Source organism: Rhinolophus sinicus, chromosome 14 (assembly GCF_057876585.1).
Source record: "Rhinolophus sinicus isolate RSI-liver-muscle chromosome 14, RSI-T2T, whole genome shotgun sequence".
Lineage (NCBI taxonomy): Eukaryota > Metazoa > Chordata > Mammalia > Chiroptera > Rhinolophidae > Rhinolophus > Rhinolophus sinicus.
In genome coordinates, this window is record NC_142514.1 from 27,661,829 (window position 1) to 27,688,301 (window position 26,473).

General features: G+C 47.4%; 1 protein-coding gene across 4 annotated transcripts in view; it reads right to left on the bottom strand.

Moving 5' to 3' along the window:
- Positions 1-12,595: 12,595 nt before the first annotated feature.
- HEYL (hes related family bHLH transcription factor with YRPW motif like) overlaps positions 12,596-26,473 on the bottom strand; it is a 31,581-nt gene continuing 17,703 nt past the window's right edge. For 2 of the 4 annotated variants that reach the window (XM_074334468.2, XM_019718790.3), the window contains exons 2-5: positions 20,821-20,887; positions 19,578-19,661; positions 18,023-18,104; positions 12,596-15,625 (exon numbers count right to left, since the gene is read on the bottom strand). In XM_074334468.2, coding sequence (XP_074190569.2) covers positions 14,955-15,625; positions 18,023-18,104; positions 19,578-19,661; positions 20,821-20,883 — 900 coding nt within the window. In that variant the 5' untranslated portion in view covers positions 20,884-20,887 and the 3' untranslated portion in view covers positions 12,596-14,954. The remainder of the gene's footprint in view (positions 15,626-18,022; positions 18,105-19,577; positions 19,662-20,820; positions 20,888-26,473) is intronic. The other 2 variants (XM_019718791.3, XM_019718792.3) reach the window with 2 other exon arrangements.

Consider the following 26,473-nt stretch of genomic DNA (forward strand, 5'->3'; position numbering starts at 1 on the left):
GATTTCCACTTATATATAGAATCTACAAAGCTTAATAAACAAACAGGCAAAATAGAAACAGACTCATAGATACAGAGTACATTTTGGTGATTGCCAATGGGAGGGAGTTAGGGGGATGAGTGAAAAAAGGTGAAGGAATTAAGACGTACAAATTGCCAGTTATAAAAACAGTCACAGGGATGCAAAGTACAGCATAGGGAATATAGTCAATAATATTGGAATAATTATGTATGGTGTCAGATGGGCACTAGACTTATTAGGGTGATCACTTCATAAGTTATATAAATGTCTAATCACTATGTTGTACACCTGAAAATAATATTGTATGTCAACTGTAATTGAAAAAAATTGTTAATTTTTTTAAAAAAGAGTGATCCTGTGAATCCTTAGGCCCCCACCCTCGGTCCCATAGAAGCAGAACCCCAGGTCCTCGAGAGCACCCGCCCCCAGAACTCGCTGTGTGGCCTCAGGTGTGCTGTGTAATTTCCAGGTCCCATAAGTAATAAACCTTTGTTTTTTCAACGTTTCCTGATGGTTATTGCTGAAGGGCATCTTGCAATCATAATAAGAACCTCAAGGACCCATCCGACCACAACATTGAGTATTGATCGGCTGAGATTGGCACAAATCAGTGTATTCATGTAGAGGCGATTTACTGGAGCCCACACGAGGACAGTGGCTGCAGGCACAGACAAAAAAGGATGCATCTCAGAGAAATGTAAGAAGTAGAGTCAGCAGGAGTTGGTGATTGAATGTGAAGGGTAGCAGACTATGCCACTTTGGCATATTGTTCATTTTGAGGTGCAGGCACTTGAAAAACAACAAATGCAAAGAGAGGCTTTCTGTGAATTCCCTTTATCTACCCAAAAACAGATCTCCAAAAGGAACTCAATTGTCGCAAGTCCCTTCCCTGGAAGTTTCATCACCCTGGGAAGATTGACTCTGATCACAGGAAAGGAGACTAGAAGTCAACACCGTGCCCAAACAGACTCTGTCACAAACTATTCTATCTCCCATCCATTCTTCTAAGGGCCCATTCGTCTTTCTCCCAAATCATTTACTCTCCCCTAAGAGGCCTCGATCCCCTCTCCCCTTTCCCCATTAAGATAGTATTCTAAGCCACCTAAGGGAGTTACTCTTTTATCTCTATGTATACGTGAGGTATACATGTTAATAAACTTCTATTTGTTTTTTCCTTGTTAATATGTCTTTTATTACAGAGGTCTCAGCCAAGAACTCAGAAGGGTAGAGAAAAAAATTATTTTTCCTTCCCTACAAATGCAAAAGAGTGTGAGGGAGAAAAAGACACTCCCAGGTTTCTAGATAGATGGTGATGCCTCTGAAAGATGGGGTCTCAGGAGGGAGGGAGGGTGTCCAGCGAAGGCGGTCCGCAGAAGAGAGGTTGCAGGCCAATACTTCCTGCCTGGACCAATACAATAACTTCTAAATTGGCCACCTGCTTCAGCTTCTGTTGCTTTCCAATCCACTTTTCATATAGCAACAGGAGTCGACTTTAAAAATCCTTTCCGCTGCGTAAAACTCTTCAAGGTATTTCATTGGTCTTAAAATAGCATCCAGACTCATTACTTTGGCTTACAAAGCCCTGCTCTAATGGATGCCTTTCTCCGCAATCTCGTTCTGCATCATGCCTTGTTTATGCTGCTCCAGCCACACTGCCCTTCTTTCTGTATCTTGGCATTCCCATTTCAGGGCCTTTGCGATTGCTCTCCCCTCTGCTTGGAAGGCTCTTCCCCAGTTCCTCGCTGCCTGGCTCATTCTCATTGTTTAGGTGCCCCCTTAAGTACCACCTCCCCACAAAGGCCTTTCATGACCGTCCTATCTAAGGCACCATTGCCACATCTCTTTAATCCACCAGTTTCCTTCACAGCCCACATCATTGTCTGTCAGTTCTACTTTGTCCATCTTACTAGACTATAAACTGCACCAAGGGACAGTGTCTGTCTCGTTCACCATCATATCCCCACTGCCTGGCACAATGTCTGGCATAGAGTAGGTGTCTCATAAATTTGGTTGAGTGAACAAATGACCATATAGCTTTGTGAGTCACTAGCATACATATAACGGAAGAAGTCAGTGGAGGGGAGAAGGGAGAACACTGAACCCCAGGGAATGCCCACACTGAAGGGCCAGTGAAGGAGACTGAGGAGTATCCAGATGGAGAGGTGGGAGCTGTGGCCGTGGTGCTAACTGGATGGGATTTCAAACCGTAAATCCATCCAGGGAGGCTTTTAAAGATGGTGGTGACTAGGGGTGTTCATTGCTGAAGGAAATGAGCCAATAGGAAAGATGGAAGACTCCACATGGAGTAAAGAATCATGAGACAAGGTCCCCTAGGAATGAGGAGGTGGTGGGATCTGGGGCTCTGGTGGAGGGATTGGATTTTCCATCCACTGACCCTCCCCCAGAGGAGAGGAGAGGGCTCCTGGTCAGCCTCTCCAGGCTCTTCTGGAAGCACTCCTCCCTGGCTTACTACATACACACCAGCTACACTGGCCCTTTTACCCTTCAGGACCTTTGCATTAGCCAGGATCTCTCCTGGGACTCAAGTCCCTGGCTGCCATCCTTCTCCTTCTCTAGGTCTCAGCTCAGGTATCTCTTCCTCCCCTGAGAGGCCACTTTTCCTAGTAGGTATCTCTGAGATACTCTTATGGCACTCTGCTTATTACCTTCGCAGAATGCCGGAAAATCTAGAAAGTACTCATTTATGTGGAGCGTGAGCACTATGAGGGCAGGGGCACAGTAGGTCTTTCTTATGCTTGTATCTTCAATTCCTAGCACAAAGTAGGTGTTCAACCGTCCTTCCTAACCACCCAGTTGCCCCAACCAGAATGTGTGCATTGTCCCATTTCCCTTCTCACCCTATTCCCCTAACCAATTCACATCCAGCCAATCACCAAGTCAAAAATCCTGATCCTACCTACTGGGTTTCCCTGAAAATAAGAACTAGCCGGACCATCAGCTCTAATAGGTCTTTTGGAGCAAAAATTAATATAAGACCCAGTCTTATTTTAATATAAGACTGGGTATAATATAATATAATATAATAATATAATATAACATAATGCCGGGTATAATATAATATAATATAATATAATATAATATCGGGTCTTATATTAATTTTTGCTCCAAAATACACATTAGAGTTGATAGTCTGGCGAGGTCTTATTTTCGGGGAAACACGGTAGTAGTATTTCCAGACCTACCCTGACTCTCCCGCTCCAACTGGTTTCTCAGCCTGGTCTCCTGCCCACAAACTTCCATTCTCTGCACAGCAGCCAGAGTTATCTTCCCAAAGTGCAAATCTGGTCCTGCCACATACCTGCTTCATCCCTTCAGCAACTCTTCTTTGCCTTTAGACTAAACTTTGTTAAATGTCTTAACAAAGGCTTCCAAAACTCCTAGCCTTTGCTCTCCTCTTCCTCCTTATCCATAGCCCCGCCCTCCACCTTCCGGTATAGCTCCAACTTTTAAAAAATCTTCAGCTCAGAAGTCGGCTCTAAGAAAACCGCCCTTCCCTTCCTGGTGTGGATATGTGCACATGCTGGGAACACGTCCTTCCCCACCACGGGCGCGCAGGTTGTGTCGGTCTTGTTCACCATTGTATTCCTGGTATGTGGCACAGGGTGGCACTTGCAGTATCCTCCGTCCCCAACTCCTTCATCAAATAACTAATGAATCGGAGGCATAGAGGGCAGTTTTACAGGGGTCTTAAAAGCAGAGAGGTTTTGCTGTTTTGCCGGAGAGGAGAGGGGTAATTGTTTAGCAGCAGCAATGGGGAAGGATCATTGGTGGGGGGGTGGGAGAATGAGCAGACAGGCCCTGGGGAAAAGAGCGTCAGAGGAAGTCAAGTCTTCCTGATGGTCAGTGATGCAGACTGTGGAAGGTGGGTCATGATGATTAACGAAGCTGTGTGGTCCAGTGATAAGGGGTGCAGATTTGGGGACCATATAGGTATACAGGTCATACAGGTGATGAAACCATGTAACACACTCAGTTCCTGAACACGCGCAGAGCATTGGGGGCGGGGGGCCTTGTTGGATTGGAGACTACAGCACTTGATTGGACGTGATCCAAAAGTCCTAATTGTGGTCAGCCTGAACTGGCCTGGGGAGCTGGGCTCTCATGAGTGCACTAGACACACTGTTTGGAATCCGTGAAATCCTGGGACTGATACTGAGATGGGAGGATCACAGAAGAATCCACTTATCTAGAAAGGCCTTGAATCAGCAAAGGGTGATGAAAGACTTTGGCTCAGTGGAGGGTGGGGCTTGTGCAGCACCTGTGGGGAGGCCCCGTTCCCCTCCCTGCAGACCCCCATGGCTCCTCCCTGGATGCCTGCAACCTCCTCTTCATCCATCGCCCTCCAGCACCCCTGCATTCCACCCTGCATGTGGCAGCCAGAATCATTTCCCCAAAATGTAAATGACACCATGTCACCGGCCTCACCCTGCTGAAATCCTGTTACAGGTTTCTCGTGGCCTTTAAGATGGGAGCTGGCAATATAGTCTTTTCCAAACTGAGGTGGTAAGGGGGATGATTTGAGTTGGAACATGTAGGAACATTTTTTAAATTTCAGCTGTATTAGAAAAAATATGAATGGTATGTCAATCCTTTGATTTCATGAATATTCTTGTAAGGCTATAAAGGGAGCCAATTTAAAGGAAAATTTTAAGGAAATACAAGTACAAGCAGAGTCCCATGAAGGGGGTATTCGAATGATCAAGGCCCCTCTTCAGCCTCATATGGGCCTCTCTGCCCCTCCCTCTCTGGCTCTAGCTATACTGGCCTGAAAGTCCTTGAAGATGCCACCTGCTCATCTCCCCAGCGGCACCCCCTCCACCACTCCCGCCATCTTTTGCTAAGATAACGTCCATTTATCCTTCAGATCTCCACTCCAGCTTCACTCCTCCTGGGGGGTGGGGTGGGGTACATTGTGGTCAGGGTCCCTGGTGCGCTGATCTCACAGGCCTCTCTACTTGCCCTGCCTGCACTTATGATGATCTAGTTTGTGTCTGGGATTAAATCTGTGGCCCCCACTAGAATGTAAGCTTCTTGAAGCTGCACTGTCTTTCTCACCACTCTATGTCCAGTGCCTACCACAGTGCCAAGAGCATACTTTAAATGAGGGAATGAGTGAATGAATGCATGCATGCATGAACCAATGAGTGAACTCAGTGAGCTAGAGGCTCCTGTGTGTTGACACCACCCAGTTTGTGGCTTCCCGTGTGGGATTAGGAATCACCTCAGCGCCAGCCTTTGAACAAAGGGCCAACATTTTGATGTTGCATCAGGGCTCACAAATTATATAGCTGGTCCTAAGTAGAGGGTTGAGGAAATTGGGAAGTGAGGACAATGGGGGTGGGATGAGGGAGTAGATGACTCCTTCCAGAATCGTGGTTAAGAAGGAAGGAGAAATGGGTCTCAGCTTCTCTCTCTCAACCTGTCCTGGCTCTGCTACCAGGGGTCGTGGAGACCAGATCTGGGCCCTCTTCCTGGGGGCTCCCAGGAGAGACAGGTGGGCAGAGTCAAGGACTTCTGCCCAGGTTTCTAAGGGCCTCCAGCTGCTCCCCCCAGGCCCGGGGCTTGGTCTCCTTCTCTTGGCTTCTCCCCACAACTCAGTGTTTGCTTTTCCCAGATACCACCATCCCCTCATGCCAGACCTTTTCTATAGGAAGATTTAGGTCCAGAATATATGTTTTACTTTAAAATTTTTAGAAAAATTTAGAAAAGTCCAGAGAATAATGTAACAAACACCCTTGTGCTCATCACCCAACATAATAAATGGTTAACATTTTTGCTCCAGACATATTTTTTATATAAAAAAAATAGAACATCAGATAAAGCTGAAAGCTCCTTTGTTCCTCTCCCCAATCCAATTCCTCTCCCTCCCTTTCATTCCCAGGAGCAGTTGTTATTATTAATCTGATGTGTATCCTTCTAATCTACTACTTCAATGCACAAAACAGGATGTATGTTGACAGCAGCACTATTCATAATAGACAAAAAGTGGAAACAACCTAAATGTCCATCAACTGATACGTGAATAAACAATATGTGGTATATCCATATAATAGAATATTATTAAGCAATAAAAAGAAATGCAGTGCTACTGCATGCTAACATGGACCAGGTCTGAAAACATAAGTGAAAGAAGGCAGACACAAAAGGCCACATATTGTATGCTTCCACATATATAGGTTAGTCAAATCCATAAAGACAGAAAAGAGATTAGTGGTTGCCAGAGCCTGGGGGAGGAAGAAGGAATGATCAGTGACTTCTTAGTAGATATGGGGCTTTTTTGGGCGGTGGTAAAAATGTTCTACATTAGATGGGGGTGATGGTTGCATAACTCGGTAAATATAATAAAAACCACCAAGCGTATAAGTTAAAATGGTGAGTTTTGTTATGTGAATTTTATCTCAAGACACAAAAGCAGAATGTGATTTTAAAATATTTTCCTAAGTTGTTTTTCATACTTTAGCTGTATTTCTGCAGCTTGTTGACTCAAGTCAGCACTATATTGATATATGTAGATATGGTTCATTTCTTTTAACTGCTCAGTTGTCTTTTATTGGAAGAACATGCCATAGCTAATTTTTCTACTGGAGAGCATTAGAAGTGATGCAATTTTTCTCTACTAGCAGTGCTGCCTCCAACAGCCTTGACAATGTCTCCTGGGGGCACATCTGGGGAGAATTTCTGTAGGGTAATTGCTGGGTTGTAGGGAATACAACTTTGCAGAACACTGTCAAATTGCTCTCTAAGAGGCGGTGTCAGTTACATCCCCATCGGCAGCTTATGAGTTTCCACAAGTCCTTACCACCAACCCTTGTTATTATCAGACTTTAATTTTTACCTACTTGATGTCTGTGTGGTTCTAACTTGAATTAGTATTTCCTCTATTTCTAGTTATTTTTGTTTGTTTGTTTTTCCTTGCTTCCTGCTTTCCATCCTTCTTTTCCTTTTTGCTATTTTCTTGGCTATTCTTGGATCTTTACACTTCCATATGGATTTGGAATCAGTTTGTCTAGTTCCTTGAAAAACCCTGTTAGGTTTTTTATTGGAGAAGTTTTGAAATCAGATTTATTTGCAGGTTACTTGGAATCATTACTATATTGAGTATCCCCATCCGTGAACAAATGATATATTTCCATTTATTTAGGTCTTCCTTTAGTTTTTCGAAATAGACTTTATTTTTTTTTTAGAGCAGTTTTAGGTTCACTGCAAAACTGAGTGGAAAGTACAGAGAGTTCTCATGTGCCCCTTGCCTCCCACGCACACAGCCTCCTCCACTATCAACACCCTACACATCTGCATATCCTACTCCAGAGTGTACATTTGGTGTGATCGATGGGCCTGCGCTGACACATCATTATCACCCAAATCCACAGTTTACATTGGGCTTCATTCTCAGTGTTGCATACTTTATGGGTTTTGACAAATGTACATTGACATGTGGCCTCCATTATAGTATCATATAGAATACTTTTGCTGCCGTAAAAATCCTCTGTACTCTGCCTATTCATATCTCCCCCCAACTACCCCCTGGCAGCCACTGATCTTTTTATTATCTTCATAGTTTTACCTTTTACAGAGCATCGCATGGTTGGAATCATACAGTATAAAGCCTTTTCAGAATGACTTCTTGTACTTAGTAATATGCATTTCAGTTTTCGCCATGTCTTTTCTTTTTTCTCCATGTCTTTTCATGGCCTGATAGCTTGTTTCTTGTTACAGGTGAATAATATTCCATTGTCTGGATGTACTAGTTTTCCATTTTCACCAACCGAAGGACATCTTGGTTGTTTCCAAGTTTTGGCAATAATGAAAAAAGCTGCTATAAACATCCGTGTGCAGGTTTTGAATGGACATAAATCTTCAACTCATTTGGGTAAATACCAAGAAGCACGATTGCTGAATCATATGGTAAGAATATGTGTAGTTTTGTATTCTTTTACATAAAAAAGTTTTACAGCTTTCTGAGAAAACGTCTAGTAATTTTTTGCTAGGTACCTGATAATTTTTGTTGCTATGGGAAATGGTATCTTTTTTATTATATTTTCTTGTTGCTAATCTAATAAGCATTCAGTAAGAATGCTATTCATTTATGTAGGGTGATCTAATTTTCAGCAATTATACTAAATATTCTTATTAGTTTAATACTTTGCATGTAGATTCCTTAATATTATAGATAGGAAATAAATCACATACATTAAGGATGGTGTTAATGCTTCCTTCTTATTTCTTAAACCTCTTATATCTATTATTTTATTACATTAGCTAGAAATGTCAGTAAAATTGTGAATAGAGAGAATTCTTATCTTTTTTATTTTTACAGGAATGCTAGAGTTTTATCCATAAGTATGATGTTGAGATATTTGGTAAACAGCCTTATCAGGTTGCTGTACTACCCTGCTAATCTTAATTTGCCAAGATTAAGAAAAAAATGAGTGTTTAATTTCATATAATGATTTTTATGCATTTATTAAAGTGACCATGTGCTTTTAGTCTTTTAATATATTAAGGTTCAGAATATAGGAATTGTTTTCCTGGTGTTAAAGGATTCTTGCATCTTTGGCTAAACTCTATTAAACATTTCTATATTTTTATATAATATGCATTTTGTTTTCTGTTTTATTATTTAGGATATTTACACCTATAATCATAACTAAACTTGTTCTATAATGTCCTCACCTCTAATTGCCCTTGCCTGGGCTTGATGTCAAGGTTATACTTGAATTAGAAAATTCCCTATAATAATTTGTATAAAACAGGGTGTATTAATCAGAAACACAGTACCAATAGGATGTGTGTGTGTGTGTGTGTGTGTGTGTGTGTGTGTGTGTAGACAGAGAAAGAGAAAGAGAGAGAAAGAGAGAGAGAACCATTTTAAGAAATTGGCTCACATGATTATGGAAGCTGAAAAGTCCCAAGATCAGCAGTTGGCAAGCTGGAGACCCAGGAGAGCTGAAGAGTCTGAAGGCCTGAGAGCCAGAAGAACTGATTGTGTAAGTTTCAGTCCAAAACCAGCAGGTTTGAAACCCAGAAAGATTGGCTGTTTCAGTTTGATTCAGAAGGCCAGAAAAGACCAAAGTCCCAGCTCAAACAGTCAGGCAGGCCAAGTTCTCTCTTATTCAGCCTTTTAGTTCTATTCAGGTCTTCAACTGATTGGATGAGGCCCACCCATATTCTGGAGGGCAATTTGCTTACTCAGTCAATCATTTCAAATGTTAATCTCATCCAAAAATACTGTCACAGACATACCTAGAATAATGTCTGACCAAATATCTGGACACGCCATCATCCAGTCAAGTTAACACATAAAATTATCACATATGGAGAATGTATTCTTTGAAGGCCTGGAAAACTCAACTGTGTGATCTATTGAACATGTTATCCTTTTTGTGTGTGTTTGTTCAGGTGGGGAGTTTGGTTAACTTATTTTTCATGAGGATTGTTTCTTTGGAGCCATTCTGCCCTGCAGGGAACCTCCTGGGCTAGTTGTTTCTGTTTCCCTTTGAGGAAGACTGGTCTTCCCTTAGTCCCTGAAGATTAATGGGACCCAGGAGACTAAAGGAACCAAGAACCACGATCTATTTTATTTGTAAAAACTGCTGGCTTTGGGGCTATACACCGTTTAGGGAATTTTGTATTTAGTATAGCAGTTACAAAGTCGTTATTTTAACTAACCACTAGAGGGCAGTAATGGATCAAGAATGGGTACAATATACTACTAAAAGGGTTAGAATAGCTAACATTTGGTAGATAAAAAGGCAGGTTTTTTTTTCCTTTCTGCCCATGAGAACCCTGAGATTTAGAGAAGCTAAGAAACTTGTCCAAATCATGTATTTTAATACATAGAAAAATCTGGAATTTTAACCTTGGTCTGTCTGATTCTAAAATTCATTGTTTCTGGTATAGGTACAATAAATTACTCTTCTTTCATTCCTTTTTTTTATTCACTCATTTGAGAGCAACATAGCAGAATGGCTAAGAATTCAGTCTCTGGAGTCAGACCATTTGGATTAAAATTCTGGCTCCATCACATACTAGCTACTACCATAAGAGCTCTGTGCCTCAGTTTCCTCATCTGTCTATGGGGATATTAGGACTTACCTCATAAGACTTGAAAAAAATGAAATGAGATGATACAGGAAAAGTGAACAGCATATGGCACTTAGTAAGTACTTAATAAATTTGAGCTACTGTTATTAACTCAACCAATATTTATCGACTACTGTGGTCTAACACTTCTGTTGCAGATACGGAAGATAGGACACCACACACACACACACACACGCACACACAGGGGGACATCTCTGCCTCCTGCAGCTTACATTCTAGGGGGGGCGAGATCAACAATAAACGAAATAAGGAAAATGTTGTATTTTTCTTAGTATGAATAACGAAGATGGACAAACATAGATCATGGGAGGGGAATAGGGCATGCTGGGGCTGGAGGATAGAGATGCTCTTGTGGCAATTAATTTCTGCTTCACTTCTCAGAAAGTGGCAGCCCCTTTCATCCTCACAAGCTGGAGTCTAGTTCAACTCCTGAATGGAAGTTGACCTTAACTAGGAAAGAAATCCGGACTCTTTTCTTCACATCTCCTTATGGGGTGCCGGAGCCCCACTACACACGTGTTAAAGCATTATCTCTGGGATCGGTGCACTGACATTTTTTAAAAGCACGTAGGTGTTTCTAATGAATAGGTAGAACTGAGTGTCAATAAGCCTCCTCCCAATCAGCTGTGCACACCACCCCAAGCAGGAGTTTCTTAAACAAGGTATGACCTTGGCATTCACCTGGCAAAACCTCCCATGGCTTCCACTGCCTCCGGGCTGAAGCCCAAACTCTACGTGGCATTGAGGCCCTTCACAATTTGGATCCAGACTCTTTCTATTAATGACACAAATGGCTACGACTGACAGCATTGCATATGACCCAGGTGTGGTCCTGAGGGCTTTATGTGTGTTACCCCACTCATGTCTCACCTAATCTTAGGTGTCTTGGCTCAGTTTCCTCATCTGTAAACGGGACATTCCAAGATAAACATTTACTATGATGTCTGCTACGTAGTTAATGCTCAGCTAACAGTAGCCATTACTGCATCATCCCCATTTTATAGAAGAGAAAGTTAAAGTTCAGGGGTGTTAAGTAACTTGCCCAAGGCCACAACCCTGATAAGTGACAGAGCTAGAGCCTGAACCCAGGGAGTCTGGCTTCAGTGCCCAGACTAGCCTACTTTTTGCTCTGTTGCAAAAGGCCTGTACTCAACTTAGAGCAACTTCCAGAGCTCATCTTGCTGAGGTCTCCAGGTCTCTGCACATACAGTTCCCTCTGCTGTTAGAATATCTCTTTTCATTCTCTTCCAGGAAGCCTTCCTCCCAGCACTCCCCTCCCCCATGACCACCCTTCAGCCTTCTCAACAGATTTCTCTCTCCACTCTCACCTCATCAAACTGTCACTGAGATAGTGGGTACACGCCCTCAGGGTGACAGTGTCCTTGTCATCTCTGACTCAGCCATGACTGGCCTGGCTCAGAGCAGACCTCCCCAAATGTTTGTTGGATTTGTTGTGAGCCAAATCCATCAGAGAGAGGCAGGCCAAGAGTGGAGAACAATACCTGCTGGCAGGGATTCCTGCCTGTTCTCAGCGGTCACATGCACTCCACGGCCAGCACACTCGCACTGTTCTTTGGCAGAGCCTCCTCACCGTTGGTCAGAACTTCCAGTCCCCTGGCCCTGACTCACTTCACTCTCCAGCCTCCCCCCAAAATCAGTGAGTGGTTCACCTCTACAGGGCCTATACCATCCAACAGCTTGAGTCTGGAATTTTCACCTCCCCCGTTTAGTCAACAAATATTTACTGAACACAGACTTCAAGTCAGGCACAGTGTTTGGTATTGGATATAGGGGGGAGCAAACCAGGCATGGTCCCAGCCTCACGAAGCTGACATGCTGGTGGGGGAGACAGTCAACCAACAAGTACACACGTAAGTGGATGTGCAATGGCAAGTTCCTTATGAAGGGAAAGAACAGGGGATGTTCAGAAAGGTTAACTGTTCAAGCACAGTAGTCAGGGAAGGCCTCTCTGAGGAGGTGACATTTGAGACAAGGCTGAGGGTATGAAAAGCTCAGTTATGCAAAGGGTAGGGGAAGAGCATTCTGGGCAAGGGAACAGCATATGCAAAGTCTAGGAGGTGGGAATGCAGTTGGAATGTTGAGGAAATGAAAGTGGCAGAAACACAGGGAACCAGATTGGAATTGGCAAGAAATGAGACTGAAAGTGAGGTTGAAACCAGAAGAGGAAAAGCTTGGATTTTATCTTTGGAAAAATAGGGTAATAGGGTAAGGGCTTTAAAGTCGAGTTGAAATGATATGATTAGCATGTTTAAAGTTCTGTCTGGTTGCTGTTGAGAACTGGATGATAAAACAAGAGGAGGGTAAGGTGACAGGCCTATGGAGAGCAGTGAGCTGGGAGGTAGGAGATATGTCCAGACCAAGGGGATGGCTATGGGTTCAGAGAAGTGGGTGGACTCTAGAGAACTTAAGAAGGAGAATCACTCAGAGGTTTCCAGAAGAACTGAAGAAAAACTTTATTGGATATCTGCAACAACCCCAGCAATGGGGTGGGAGTCAGAGGCACCAGAAAGGCTTGGGAATACAAACAAAAGATACAAATCCTCAACCAGAGAAAAAAAAACATCCAGTCACCTTCCCCTCCCCCCCACCCCCATCTTTTGGGGAGAATGAACCCAATATCAAATAAGATGCTGAAAGTTCGGGCCATTTCCACCTCATTCAACAGATTCTTTTGGAGTTGGGTGCAGGAAAACATGGAAATGGGATTCCCAGAGCCCCCCTATGAGTAAATGCTGGATTCTCCGGCTAGGAAGTCCCAAGGGCTGTAGCACTGACCTGGTATCCTGGGAGCATTGAGCCACCACCTGGGGGGGGGGGGGGGTGGGCAGGAAGAAGGGGAGGGGGGAGGAAGAGGGGAAGAAGGAGAGGGAGGAAGAGGAGGAAGAAAAGGAAAGAGTTCTTCCTGCCTTTTGTGAGAAAGGTGGAATGGGTCTTAGCCTTGTGCCACCTCCCTCTGTCCCCCTCTCCCAATTCCTGCCAACCTGCTGACGCCCTGCCCTCCCTATCTCCCTCAGGAGCACTCCAGGCCAGTGACCCTCTCCCTGACATGAAGGCCTCTCTCCTCAACGCTGCACATCTCTGACGGGTCCAGGAGGACAGCAATCTGATGGAGTTAACACTGAGGAGTGAAAAGGATTACTTTAGCTCTTTAGGCCTCCTTGAGGAATTTGCCTTTTCAAAAGAGCTTTCTGGGTCATTTAAATGATCTCTGCCCTCTGACCCACTTCTCTGAAAGGGCCCTTTTTCCCTAGAGTTTTTGTAAACTCTACTTTGGAGCCCATGGAGTCTCCTCGATTCAGCCTCTGGTAGTTCCATCTAAGGGTGGGGGTGAGAGAACCTTCTCAGGAATGACATTTGAAGTATTTAATAACCAGTGTGGAATAAGCACCAAAGAACGAATTGCCAGCTGGAGGACCCTATAGCCTTAGGTCTATCAGGCATTTAACCAGCACAGGGCCCTGGGGGCAAGGCCACCTGGTGGGGGCTGGGGAGGGCACTCAGGAGAAGCAGGTAATTGCTAACCAGCACAGAAGTGTTTCTGCATTTTAAGAACAGGTCTGGCACACTGGTCGCGCTGAATGTCAGTCCTGGGTCTGCCCCATTCTTGTCCAGTCTCAGCTCTTCCACTGGGAAGGGTCGCTGAGCCATCTATCTGTTCCCTCTGTTAGAGGAACAGTGGCCTGGGTTGGAGCTGGGTAATGAAATGGCCTCTGAGCAGAGGCAGCGGCATGGAATCCTGGGTGAACAGGCTCTCAGGCCCTCGACCCACTGTGTGACCTTGCAGGGCCAAGCCGCCTCTGACAGCCCTTCCTCTTGCCCCTCCTCACAGTTATTTTCGTCCAGCCTGACAGCCCTTGGCTGTCCTAGCAGTCTGGGCTCCGGGGGCCGGATGCAAACCAGGCAGTACAAATGTCTGGTGCTGAATCCCAAGAGGACTCCTCTCTGGGCGCCATCACGTGGGAACGTGGCTCTCCACGCTGTGCACGCAACAGGGACCACAGGTCTGGAGGACGGTGACGGTAGGAGAGGCAGGGTGCTTGCTGGGTGCTCTTTGCTCAATCCTGGCTCCTGTCTGGGAAAGCTGTCCCAGGCATGGTGGTAAGGACACCCTGTTGCGGAATCTTACTGCTGCCAGGAAACCTCCCAGCTGTGAGCGGGGAACTGCTGGGCAGCTGGACAGTGGGTGTTTGCAGCTGGGAAGAGGGCAGGAGCAGGTCCTGCTGGGCCCCCAGCCCACAGGCCTTGGCCGTGGTGGACAGCAGGTCTTTACTGTGGTTTGCTGCGATGGGGTGGGCCGAAGACAGGTGGGTAGGGGCAGACAGGGTTCCCTTGTGGCCCCTGCTCCATTACTGTCTCAGGAAGCAAGACAGACACCATGTTCCAGCCCCTCAGCCTGGGAAGGCTGTGGCCAGTCAGTCATTGCCTCTGGTTGGGGTCTGATCTCTCTAGGGAAGCAGCCAGCCTCAGGCCACCGTACCTTTTAGGTCAAAGCTTTGTTCCCAAAGCTGAGATTCATGCCTGCTGCCCCATGTGTACTGGGCAGGAGAGGGGTCTGGGTCCAGCTCTTCGGGCTCTCCCAGGGCTCATTTGTCCAGGTAAGAAGTGACATGAGCCTCTGAGATCCAAACAGCTCCAGGAGAGCTGGGTGGACAAACTGGGGCAAGCCGTGAAGAGGGGAGATGGGCCAAAGGAAGAGGGTGAAGAAGATGCCTTCATACACGACCCAGTCCAGGAGGCAGGGCAGAAAAGGCAATGTCACTTTCAGAGCTCCTGAGGGGAAAGTCAGCTCAGAAAGCCCCGACTTCTGTGATTTCAGAGACCCAGGAGTGGCAGTGCACAGCTCCTGCGGGCCTCCCGGCTGGCCCTGGGGAAGAGGGTCTGGAGGCAGGAACACCGGTATAAGCAGGGGACCCCACAACACCAGAGGGCGTGGGGGAAGACCGCAGGAGGGGTGCCATGTGGCTGCTCCTGCCAGCTCTGCCACTGGAGGCCATGGGCAGAGGGACAGCTGGCCTCTCCAGAGGGCGGGCCCTCCGGGTGGAAGATGCCCCTCGACTGGGCAGCAAATTCCTCCGGGTTGGCAGGATGGTGCCAGCAGCTCTGCGCACAGGAGTGGTTCGGAGAGCTGGGATGGAATAAGCAAGCGAGGAGGCGCTGGGGAGGACAGGGCCGGGCGCTCTTCCTAAGATGGAGAGCTGGCTGCTTGGGGCTGACAGCCCTGGGCAGCTGTGGAAGAAGGACCAGGGCCAGGCAGGGAAGGCCAGGGGCCCAGAGGGCGAGGGCGAAGGCTCCATCTCAGCCGCATAGCTGTTAAGGTGGGAGAGAAGGCGAATCCGGACGGGGTCTGCACGGCTGCTGGGCCCTTCCAGGACCCCCAGGTACCTGATGACCTCGGTGAGGCATTCCCGGAAACCGATGCTCCGGAAGTCAACTGCCAGGGCTCGGGCATCAAAGAATCCTGCAAAGTGAGGCATGATGAGGGCACACCTGGTGGGGGGCATGCACTGAGTCTGGGGGCAGACTGTCTGAGGTCTGGACCTACCTCCCCCACTCACTCCCTGCGTGACCTTGCGCATGTCACCTCACCTCTCTGAGCCGGTCTTCCCATGTGTAAAGTGGGAATCATCATCCCTACTCAGGTAGAAGGGGTTTGTGAGAATCAAATGAGTTCACTAGATTATAAAGCATTATAAAATGTAGAATATTGTGTTCAGCATAATTCATGACTAATGCAAAGAAGAAACTTTGCAATCAAGATAACTTCATTTAAGAAGACACTTGCCAGGTGTGAAAGGGTGATGTCCATGGAAGTGCAAACAATCTTGCCTGCTAATGCAGGCAGATGATGGGAGACTCCTCGGAGAAGGCAGCATAGTGTAGCAGTGAAGCCTGAGGTCTTTGGAGGTTCAAATCCCAGCTCTGCCACTTCATTAGCTGCTTGGTGGTAGACAAGGCTCTCAATCTCTCTATACCTCAATCTCCTTAGCTATAAAATGGCATATAATAGTACCTGCTGTGTAGAATTGTGAGGGGGAAAATGAAATGGTGCACAGAAATGCTCAGTACATTAAAGGTTAGCTATCATTTATGTTACTGGCTGGGCCCCTATAGGAAGTTCAGTTTGTCCCCCAGGCCAAAGGGCAGACTGGAAAGCAGGCCCCTACTCTGGTCCTCCACTGCTGCCATGAGGCTGGGGACACTCTCTGGATGATTTCAGTGAGGAATGCCCAGGCGGACTGCCCACAGATGTATTCTCACTGCCTCTTTACACCTGCCCTTCTCTTAAGCACTACCTGGGCAGAGTCAGAAAAGCCCTGGTGAGCACAGCCTCATGACTACGGCAGCAAATCCCTGGTGTCTGGTTCATGGCTGAGGACCCCCAGAGGGACAGCTGGGCAGGGGATGATGTTTGGAGTCAGGCCTCCGTGAAAGGAAGGGCACTGGCTCTGCTGTATACTTAGCTGTGCTGACTTGGAGGAAATCCCTTCATTTTCTGTGTTCGCTGTTGTTGTGAAGTAGCATTTGCTGAGTTCTTACTAAGGACTCAATTTACATTATCTAAGTTAATTTTAATAAAAACCCTTTTATTATTCCCATTTTAGAGATGAGGAAACTGAGGCATAGAGAAGTTAAATCATTTGTCCAAGCTCATAAAAGTAGTAAGTAGTGGAGCCAGGATTCAAATCCAAAGCCAGTGTGCTCTCAGCCACAATTCTGTTTTCCCATTAACCCTTAGCCAGAAGATGGGGAAGACAGCAACCCCACTCATAAGGTTCTTGTGAGAACCAAATGAGATAACAGTAGTCAAAGCTTTTGGAAACGATAAAATGTTGCCCAAATATTAGTCATGATTTTTCTTTTAATTTGGTGACCACAAATGTAGTTTGAAATATCTCCCCCACTGGTTGATTAGAGAGAGAAGTTTCTACTGTTGGCCATGCGTTCCTCTGGCAGAAGTTCTCCGAGTGACCACCTGCATGAGGGTCATCGGAAGAGCTCGCTGATCTTGCCAATTCCTACACTCCAATCCACACGTACTGCATCAGAATCTCCGGGGTGTGACCTCCCACTTTGCCTGCCCCAGATGATACTGCTACACACAGAGAAGCACAAGGTTGGGCCACTTCAAATGCAACTGTCCCCTCCAAAGGGAAGAAGTCAAGATTTAAGGACTTAGGTCTTTGTGGCAAAGTCTGTGGTGCTTTCAGTGTTTCCCAATTGTGAAATCGCCAAAATACACAGAGAGGCGTCATGTAGACAAAATTTCTATTTGTCCGGAAGTCTTTTTAAAGCCATAGTTCCATGACTTCATTTTAACAGACTAGCTCAAAATAATGGAAGGAGTGATGTTTCTATTCTACTACAAACCCACAACTCATCTCCACTGAGCTGTGAGCACCCCGTATCAGCCCAGGACTGCCTAGGACACAACAGCCCAGAAGGCAAGACCAGTGGGCCAACCATCTGTGGCTAAAAATCTCAGGCAGGCCCCTCCCACTGGGATTCCAGTGAGAATGAGCTCATTTAGGCGAATGCTTAATGAGGCCCTGGGGTGGGTGGCGTGAGTAGTAACAGTCTGTTGGAGAAGAGCTCCTCCAAGGTCTAGGCTGGAAGGAGTGGGGTTGAGGAAAGGGTTGGGACAAATGGAGACACCGAGAGTGGAGAGGGAGATGCCGAACAAAGAAGAGAGACGACCTTTGTGAAGGCTCCACCTGGATCTGCTTCAGCCTCTCTATAGACTGTGAGCTCCATGAGGACAGTGACCATGTCTACTTTGCTCCCCAGTGTATCCCCAGGGCCCAGCCCCCAAATATCGGCTACATGAATGACTCCCAGGAGAGGAGAGCATCAGTACCTGTCCCACCTGTGGCGTGGAGCATTTTCAAGTGATCTACCGTCATCTGCAGAACCTCAGCTTTCTCCAGCTTGGAGGAGCCCTGTGTGTAGGGGAGACAGAAGAGTGAAGGCCTCCAGCTGAACTCGGTTGCTCACCTCCCCTGCAGTGTCATCAGCGCTCACTGTTTCCATTTTCCCATCCTCCTCCCACCCCACCACTGCCTGCAGTTGGGCTTCTGCTTTGGCCAACGTCTCCAAATCTAATAGATTCTCTTCAGTTCTCATGTTAGTCCTTGTCACTGCACTGCCAACCATCCTTCCTGAAACCCCTGTTCCCTCAACTTCCATGACACCACTTTTTCTTGGTTCTCCTTTCACCTTGCCTCTTGCCCTGCCTGTCCCTTAAAATGGTGGTGTCACCAGTGGGTATTGGCTCACTTTTCTCGCTTTGCACACTCTCCCCAGAGGGTCTCGTTATCGCTGTGGCTTCATCACCAGAACGCCACTCCTGCATACCCACCACCTCCGAGGCCAGCTGTACTGGGGATTCGGGTTGACAGTCACCACACCAAGATCTAGCTCATCAACTTACCCCAAAGCACTTGCCTTCCTCTATTCTGTCTCTTGAGAACGTTTTCTAAGACTCCTGGGCTCTCGCTAAGCATCACCTGGGCTCCCAGGTGAAACCGGAGGGTCAGGCTCTCCGTGCGAGTCCTTGAAGGCAGGTAGCAAGTCTAGTTCACGGTTGGTCTTGTGAAGCTTTTAGTGAATGTCTGTGCAATGACTGACTTGTTCTCACCAGCATAAGGAAGGTGACCACATGCATGACCTATGGCCATGCTTTGGAGCACAGGGTAAGAATCTTTGAAGCTGTCTGATTGTTTCACCTGTCTGACTTCCCACTGTGGTCCCTCCACCCTAACGTGTTCAATGGCAGAGTGCTCCCTCCCTGAGCACCCTGTTCCACTTTCAAATAGCTCTGGAAATGTCAGTCATGCAGAGGAATAAGAATCCTAGAGTTCTGTGTTCCGGTTCTGTTCCACTATTTACTACCGTGTTTCCTGGAAAATAAGACCTAGCTGGACAATCAGATCTAATGCATCTTTTGGAGCAAAAATTAACATAAGACCCAGTATATTGTATTATATTATACCCGGTCTTATATTATAGTAAAATAAGACTGGGTCTTATATTAATTTTTGCTCCAAAAGACGCATTAGAGCTGATAGTCCAGCTAGGTCTTATTTTTGGGGAAACACGGTAGCTGTATGACCCAGTAGAAATTACTTCATCTCTCTGGGCTTCGGTTTCCTTACCTGTGCAACAGGCATTAATAATCCCTACCCTTCAGGATCACTTTGAGGATTCAATTCAATGGGATGATGGACATAAGCCACAACACCTGAGACACGTCAGGAAGTATAAATTTCCATTCCCCTTATCCCTGGCCAGTGACAGATATCAGTAAATGATATCACAGCTGCTACCTATCAATAAGGGATGCCATGTGACATGAACCTCATCTGCCACTCCAACAGCAGATTTCCTCTAGCACAATCGGCAATGACACATACCTGCTTCTCAAAGGCGGTGGGGACCAAGCGCCGCAATTCAGAAAGGCTGCTGTTGATGCGATCTCGACGCCGTTTCTCTATGATCTAAAAAAACAATGACAAGAAGTTACGTGGAGGCACAGTTTCCAATGTGCCTCGATGGACACTGACTCCTATTTTCCCTTGACAATAATTTTGTGGGAGAGATAAATCTATTCTTACTTTATGGAGGAGGAAACTGAGGCTCACGGAAGGGCAGTGATTTGCTTAAGGTCACACAGCAAGGATGTGCAAAGCTGGGAGGAGAATTCAGATCTCTTGTCTTGATCTGTAGGGGGGACCTTTAAAATGTTTGACCACAGATACAGCAGGGCACCAACCAATCAGAACAGGGTCATCAGCCAAAGCATTGAAAAAGGCTGTGGGGGTCCCTGCTGGGCTAGTGGTACCCCTTCAGTTGCTGGGTCATGAGGTCTGAGGAGTTACAGCCGTTGTCCTCTCCAGCTGCAAAGGCCTTTCATTCACACTACCCCGTTCTCACCTCACAATACTGGGAGCAGAATACTGATAGCAGTGAGAAATTATGACTCCTATTTTATCAGTAAAGAAAATGAGGCTGGATAGAAGTGATTTGCCTAGGTTTTTCTTTTCTTAAGGAGGGTGCAGCTCACAATGGCCCATGCGGGGATCAAAGCGGCAACCTTGGTGTTATTAGCACCACGCTCTCACCAACTGAGCTAACCGGCCACAGCTGCCTAAGGTTTTATGATCAGTGAGTGGCAGGGTGGTCTCTTCCAGATCCCAGGTCTCTGGGCTCCCAGTGCAGAAGCACAGCTGCGTCTTGGGGGAAAAGTGGGGCTGCGATTAGATGGCCAATGGCAGAAAGGGTGCCTCCTTCTTTTGTTCCCCTCACTCACCCTTCAGCACAGAGAGAAAAGGAAAGTTCTGGGTTCTGTGAGAAGAGGATGAAGGCTGGAATAAATAATAACGGCTAATTGTATATAAGGTACTGTTCTGAGTATGTTACATTAATCTTCAAAACAACACTTTGAGGTAGGTACTGTCATTATTTCAATTACAGTTGAAATGAGGCATAGAGAAGTTAAGGGTCTGGCCCAGAGTCACCCTCCTCTAGCTACTGGCAGAGCCAGGATTTGAACTCAGGCAGTCTAGCTTGGGGTGATGTTTCTGACCAGGGTTCCCCAGGCCAGGTCCCTAGAAACCCCGGATAAACCTCTGTTGGGCAACTCTGCCAGACACTCACCCCTCTTCGTTTCTTCCTGGCTTGCATCTGTGAAGGGCTGGGGGTGGACAGTGGCCTGGCCATCTGGCTGGAGAGGAAGAGAAAGGCAAATTTTTCAGAGCTGGGGGAACCATCTCCCTGGCCTGGGGTGACCTCATAGGCTGGCACAGCCCCCTCCTGGGTCACTGTGGTCTCCCAAGCTGGCAGGAGGTGCAGGGCAGGCGTGGGAGAGACACATTCTCTTCCCCTCTCCCCGGGGCCCATTTCTCCCTGGGCCAAGTCCTCCCTTGCACTCTGTTTCCTGCCCGAGGGCGGCTAGGGCCGTGGGGGTGATTGGCTCTCGCCCCTGCCCCTGCCCCATGCCCCTCTTTTTTATTGAGGCCGGCCTGAGGGCGGGCGTCGGGAACCGCGGCTGGCCACTCTGGCTCCTGCAACCCGATCCCCAGGCGGGGCGGGCGAGGGCACGGGCCAGCGGCGGTGGGGCCGGCCGGCGGGTTGGGTTTCAGAGGGAGCCGCTGGGAACGAGCGTGGAAAGAGCAGATGCCGCCGCTTCCCACGGGCCGGGCGCGCCGGCCGCCCGCCCTCCGCTGGGGCTGCAGCTGCCGCCGCCTCCCACGCAGAACGGCTGGGGGGCGAGGGGGAGCGGCAACCCGGTCACAGGCCACTCTCGGACTCTGGGGACACTGACTTGGCCTCCTCAGAAGGCCTCAGCCCTGCCTCACATCGGCCTGGCTAAAGGATGGATATTTGCTTGCACCCCAGGAGTTCCCATCACAGGGAAGAGGCTCAGCCCTCGGGTTTTCCTGCCCAGACTGACCGAAATCCTCCCAGCCCCACTGTTTGGTTCGCCCTCTTAACTGTTTCCTGCTTTTGAAATGGAAAGGATTCATTGGGGTGCACAGAGGATCCTCCATTTGGCCCACACCAGGGAGGTGCCATTCAGGGCCAGGGCTGGACTGCATGGGTCAGCCAGGCCCCACCCTCCAGACCCTCAGCTCCCATGGGCAGACAACACATCAACAAATAACCTTACACAAGGTGACTCCTCTGTCATTTCAAATGCAAAAAGCCACACATCTGAACAGGAACCCATGAGCTCACATTTCTCCTCTTGCCCCTGGGTTCCCATCTCAGGCGAGCCACTCCATCTCCCAGTTCCACAAGGCCGGCACCTGGCCACCATCTTTGATTCCTCCTGAGTCCTCACCCCACCTGTTCCATGTCTGAAACACATCTCACACTGGTCTCATCTCCACTGCTGCTCTCAGGACCCAGCTCCATCATCGTTCATCTGGACAACTGCACGAGTCTATCGTTGGGTCCCTTTGCTCCCTTGTGACCCACTACAAGCAGGCAGAGTGATCGTTTAAATGCAAATCTGATCTTGTCACTCTCTTAAAACTCTTCAGAGGCTTCCCAATGATTTTAGGATCAAGGCCACCATCTTTCACGTGACTCAGCTGGTCCCTGTAACCTCCTAGACTGAACTCTCTTTTGCACTATGTGCTCCAGTCTGTGAATATACTAATATACTAATATATTTCCTGTGGTTGCACATACTGTTCCCATAGCCTAGAATTCTCTGATGTACCCCATCTCACCACCCCCCCCCAAGCCCCAGCCCCTTTGCCTAGTAACTTATACCACCTTTCGGGTCTCAACTCAAATGTCACCTTCCTGAGGGAGCCTTTTCCGACATTCCCCATTGCACTAGGTATCCCGTACTCTACTCTCTGCCAGCACCCTGCACTCACAGCAGTTATACCCGTCTGTTGCTTCATCTTTACATGATTATTTGATTAATGTCTCTCTCTCCAACAAGTCTGTAAGCTCCATGACACCATGAACCATGTCTGTCTCATTCATTATTGTAGCCCCTGTACTCGGCAAGTGCTTGGAACATGGCAGAGCTCACGGCCGAGCTCCCTTCTCCTGCCCGCATCTTTCGCATTACTGGGGAGCTGAGAGGTGACACCATAAAATCCACGTCCTAGGCTTTTGTGAAATGGGGGTATATGTGGCTCACCAGGAGGGTCCCAGCCCCCATGATTTCCCTCTTGGCGTCAGAGGTTGGATCATTTTTATCAACTGCTCAAAGAGAGAAGGTTGCAGGAGAGACTGGTTCAACATTTGTCAAATCCTGCTGTTACACCCCTGGCTTTGTCCAGCCACATCTGGAAAAGGGTATCTCCATTCAAACATCTGGACAAGAAGGGCTGGTAAGAGACCAGTGAAAGCTCCTGGGAGGGATGGCCCAGCAAGCTAGGTCCAGGGATCAGATGGCCAGATCCTGAGATCTGTAGGGCAGCTTGTTTACAAAGCTTCACTCGGGACAAGCCCCGAGAGCCAAGGTATACTAAGAAACCGGCCTTTGTTCCCCCAGGCTGGATAAGGCATCTCTAGGGGTATTGGGTTAGCATTGCACACGTCACTGCCTCTCAGCTTGATCCCTCCTCAGGGACCATCTGTCGGAGGCTGACGCACCCCTTTCAGGGCAGGTGGCTCTGCCATCCCTTTTTCCAGTCTCCTGGCCCCTTGATCTCTGCAGTATTACCGCTCTGCCCCCATTTCCTATCCCACAGGAAAACCTCACTTTACAGTTTTCTTGGCATCACTATGTACATTGCCCTCCTGTGAGCCTAACAAAAGCCCCATTTTACAGATGAGGATGCTGAGGCTTGGGGAGCTAAGGCCGCTTGCCCAGACTACACAGCTGCTGAGGAGCAAAGCCAGCATGGGAATCCATGTCTTCTGGCTCCAAATTCAGCATTGTTTTCCCTCTTAATTCCTATTTCCTGTCTGTCTGAATGGCCCTCCAGTCCCCTTATCCGTAAAGCTCCCAAGAGCTCAGCCTGAGCGGCTTCATGGCTGTGATCTGGCCCTGACACTGGGAGGAGGTGTGAGAGCTTCTTGGCTGAGAGTCTGAAAATAAGGCAGATTTTCACAGACCCAGAGAAGATATGTTGACCACCAAGATCTGCTCCATGGGCTTTGAATGGTCCCTAGCCAGAATTCTGGGGTGGTCTCTTGGGGTGGGGGCAGTTTTCTAGGTGGTCTGGCTGCCAGTCCTGACCACCCTTAGTGCTTATCCTCAGTTTCCCCTTGGGAACTCCCCTGTGGAGCCCTTGTAGATAATCCCACTCATTTTGCATCGACCAAAGGCAGAGTCACAATGTCCCCAATAAAGGGACCTCCGAGAGCACTGAGCCTACTGGTAAAATGAGGAAACTCAGAGAGGGGAAGGGATCTGTTCCAGGCCACACAGCAAATTAGAGGAAATTCCAGAACTAGAGCCAAGTCTGCTTGCTTTTAAACCAGTGCTCCCCATATATTCATCATCCCATCTTGTATATCTCATGGCCAGTACTTTTTGTCCTAGACAGCATATCCACATTCACTTGTCTCATTTATTGCACAATAGCCATGTGAGTTAAGTATTATTGGGGCCATTTCACATTTAGGAAAAATAATCATTTGATAGATGGAGCAACAGAGACACAAAGTTAAGAATCGTGCCCAGTAAGTCCAATTTTCAATCTAATGAAAAGTCCAATCTCCAGTCTTTTCATTAGATTATGCTCCCTCATGAACACGTATCCTCCAACTGAATGGCAACCCCTTAGAGAGCAGCATTAATTGGAAGTTACCTTGTGCTGAAGCAGGGAGCTATATGCTTTAGGTTCATTACCTCATCAAAGCCTCACCCTGTGAGGTGGGTATTAGCATTCCCATTTGTAAGGGAGAAAACTGAGGTTCCGAAATGCCCAAGTTAACGGTGGTGAGAGTGAAACACAGGTCCATCTGATTTCAAAGATCGCCATGTGCCTTAAATCATGTAGGAACAACCCACAGACTCTGACCCAATGCCTGACATGTGGCAGGTGCTCATTAAATGTTTGCAGAGGGGGAAGGGAGAGGCTGTAGTCTCAGTTGGGCCCTAACATGTCAGGGGGCTGGGTTAAGATAGGAACTCAGTGGGCGATTCCCACAGATGGGGCAGGATACAACCACCAGGCAGATGCCCACAGCGACATGGAACACACTCTGCTATTTACTCTCACATCTTTGAGTGTGGGGGGTTCATGCCCTGCCTCTGACCCCAGGGAAGCTGGCTGCCCCAGTCCCATGGCCCTTGCCACTGTTTATCTGGCTGTCTTTGTACACGAAGCTCTTCTTCTCTGAGAGTTCCCTGAGGGCAGAGGCTGAGCAGGATACATCTGGGCCCCCCACACCCAGCCCAGGGTCTGGGCCACAGCAGGCATCGTTCAGCACTCCCTGAATTGAAGTATTGATGTCTGTCGGGGGGAGGGTCCTTTGGTGAGTGCTACAAAGAGGAGTCTATAAGTCAGCTCTGCCAGATGTCCAACTGCTTTCTCTCCTCTGATGGGGTCTACTCCTCTACGAATTGAGACAGTCTCTAAAACTGGGCTTTGGCTGAAAGGACAAAATGCTGTATAGGAAAAAACTGCCCACTGATCCTTAAGGCTACAGCCCAAATGCTACCACCTTCAAGAAGCCCTCCCTGTTGCCTTTGGCTGTAAATGACCTCTCCCTGCTTGGGCGCCCTCACAACCCACAGTCTGTCTCTTCCATGCTGTCCATGGTCTTTGTGTGACCTGGCTGGTCACTGGCAAGGATGCAAATTCTTAAAAGACAGAAGCCAACTCTGATCAGCCTAGCTCTCTGGCATCAATTTCATGCTTCTGATTCATGAAGACCCAATGACATTGAATTTGAGACCCCTCTCCATTACCATCACATGGTGTTGGCCCCTTCCCCTGCTCCCAGCAGACACAGACTCAGAGGATTGCTTCTCTAAAGAGCAGTTTCTGCTAAACAATTATAAAGCCTACTAAGTTGCATAGGAAATTGTATTAGATACCCCAAAACCTAATGTACAGGATGCAAGGGAGATATCTATTGCCTTACCTCCTATTATAAGCTATAAATAATTGAAAGCTGGTGGCATTTTACTAGGATTTATGATTCAGGCAGGACCCCCTGGTCTCAGAAAACTGGAGATCATTGAAATTATGAAATGCCCTCGAAAATATCCCTAAGAATGAACTGAACTCCCCTTCTAATTATATTCTAGAGAGTCAAGTTTGGATGAGTCAGGACAGATTACAGAGCCTTCCTTTTCTTACTCGCTCTCCTCCCTAATGTTACTACTGAGGGAACAGGCTCACAAAGGGAAAGCAATGGCCCAAGCTCACATGGTGAGGTGGTGGCACATTGGGGCTGGGAGCCAGGCCTGTAGACTCCCAATTAGCCCTTGCAGCTCTTTCAGGTTTCACTAATTATTTGCTAAGTGCTAGGCCCTGTCTTAAACCCTTGACATATGCTATCTCGTTTGATTTTCCCAATATTCCCATGAAGTCTGTTCTATTATTTACACCCATTTTACAGGTGAGGGAACTGAAGCACAGGTTGTCCACAGAACTGGAAAACAGCACTATACATGTGCAGTTTGTTCTACAGGTTTGAAGCAGATTGGAACGTTTACCAACAACGGAGAGACATTGGCAGCAGGCAGGTGCAGCGGAAAGAGCACTGGAATTGGAGTCTAGGCTCTTGCACTGACCACGGGCAAGTCAGCTATTATTTTCTTCAATACCAGAACGTTAATTCCAAAGTCCAAGTTGCTCAAGGCAGGGGAGACTTTCTTCTCCTG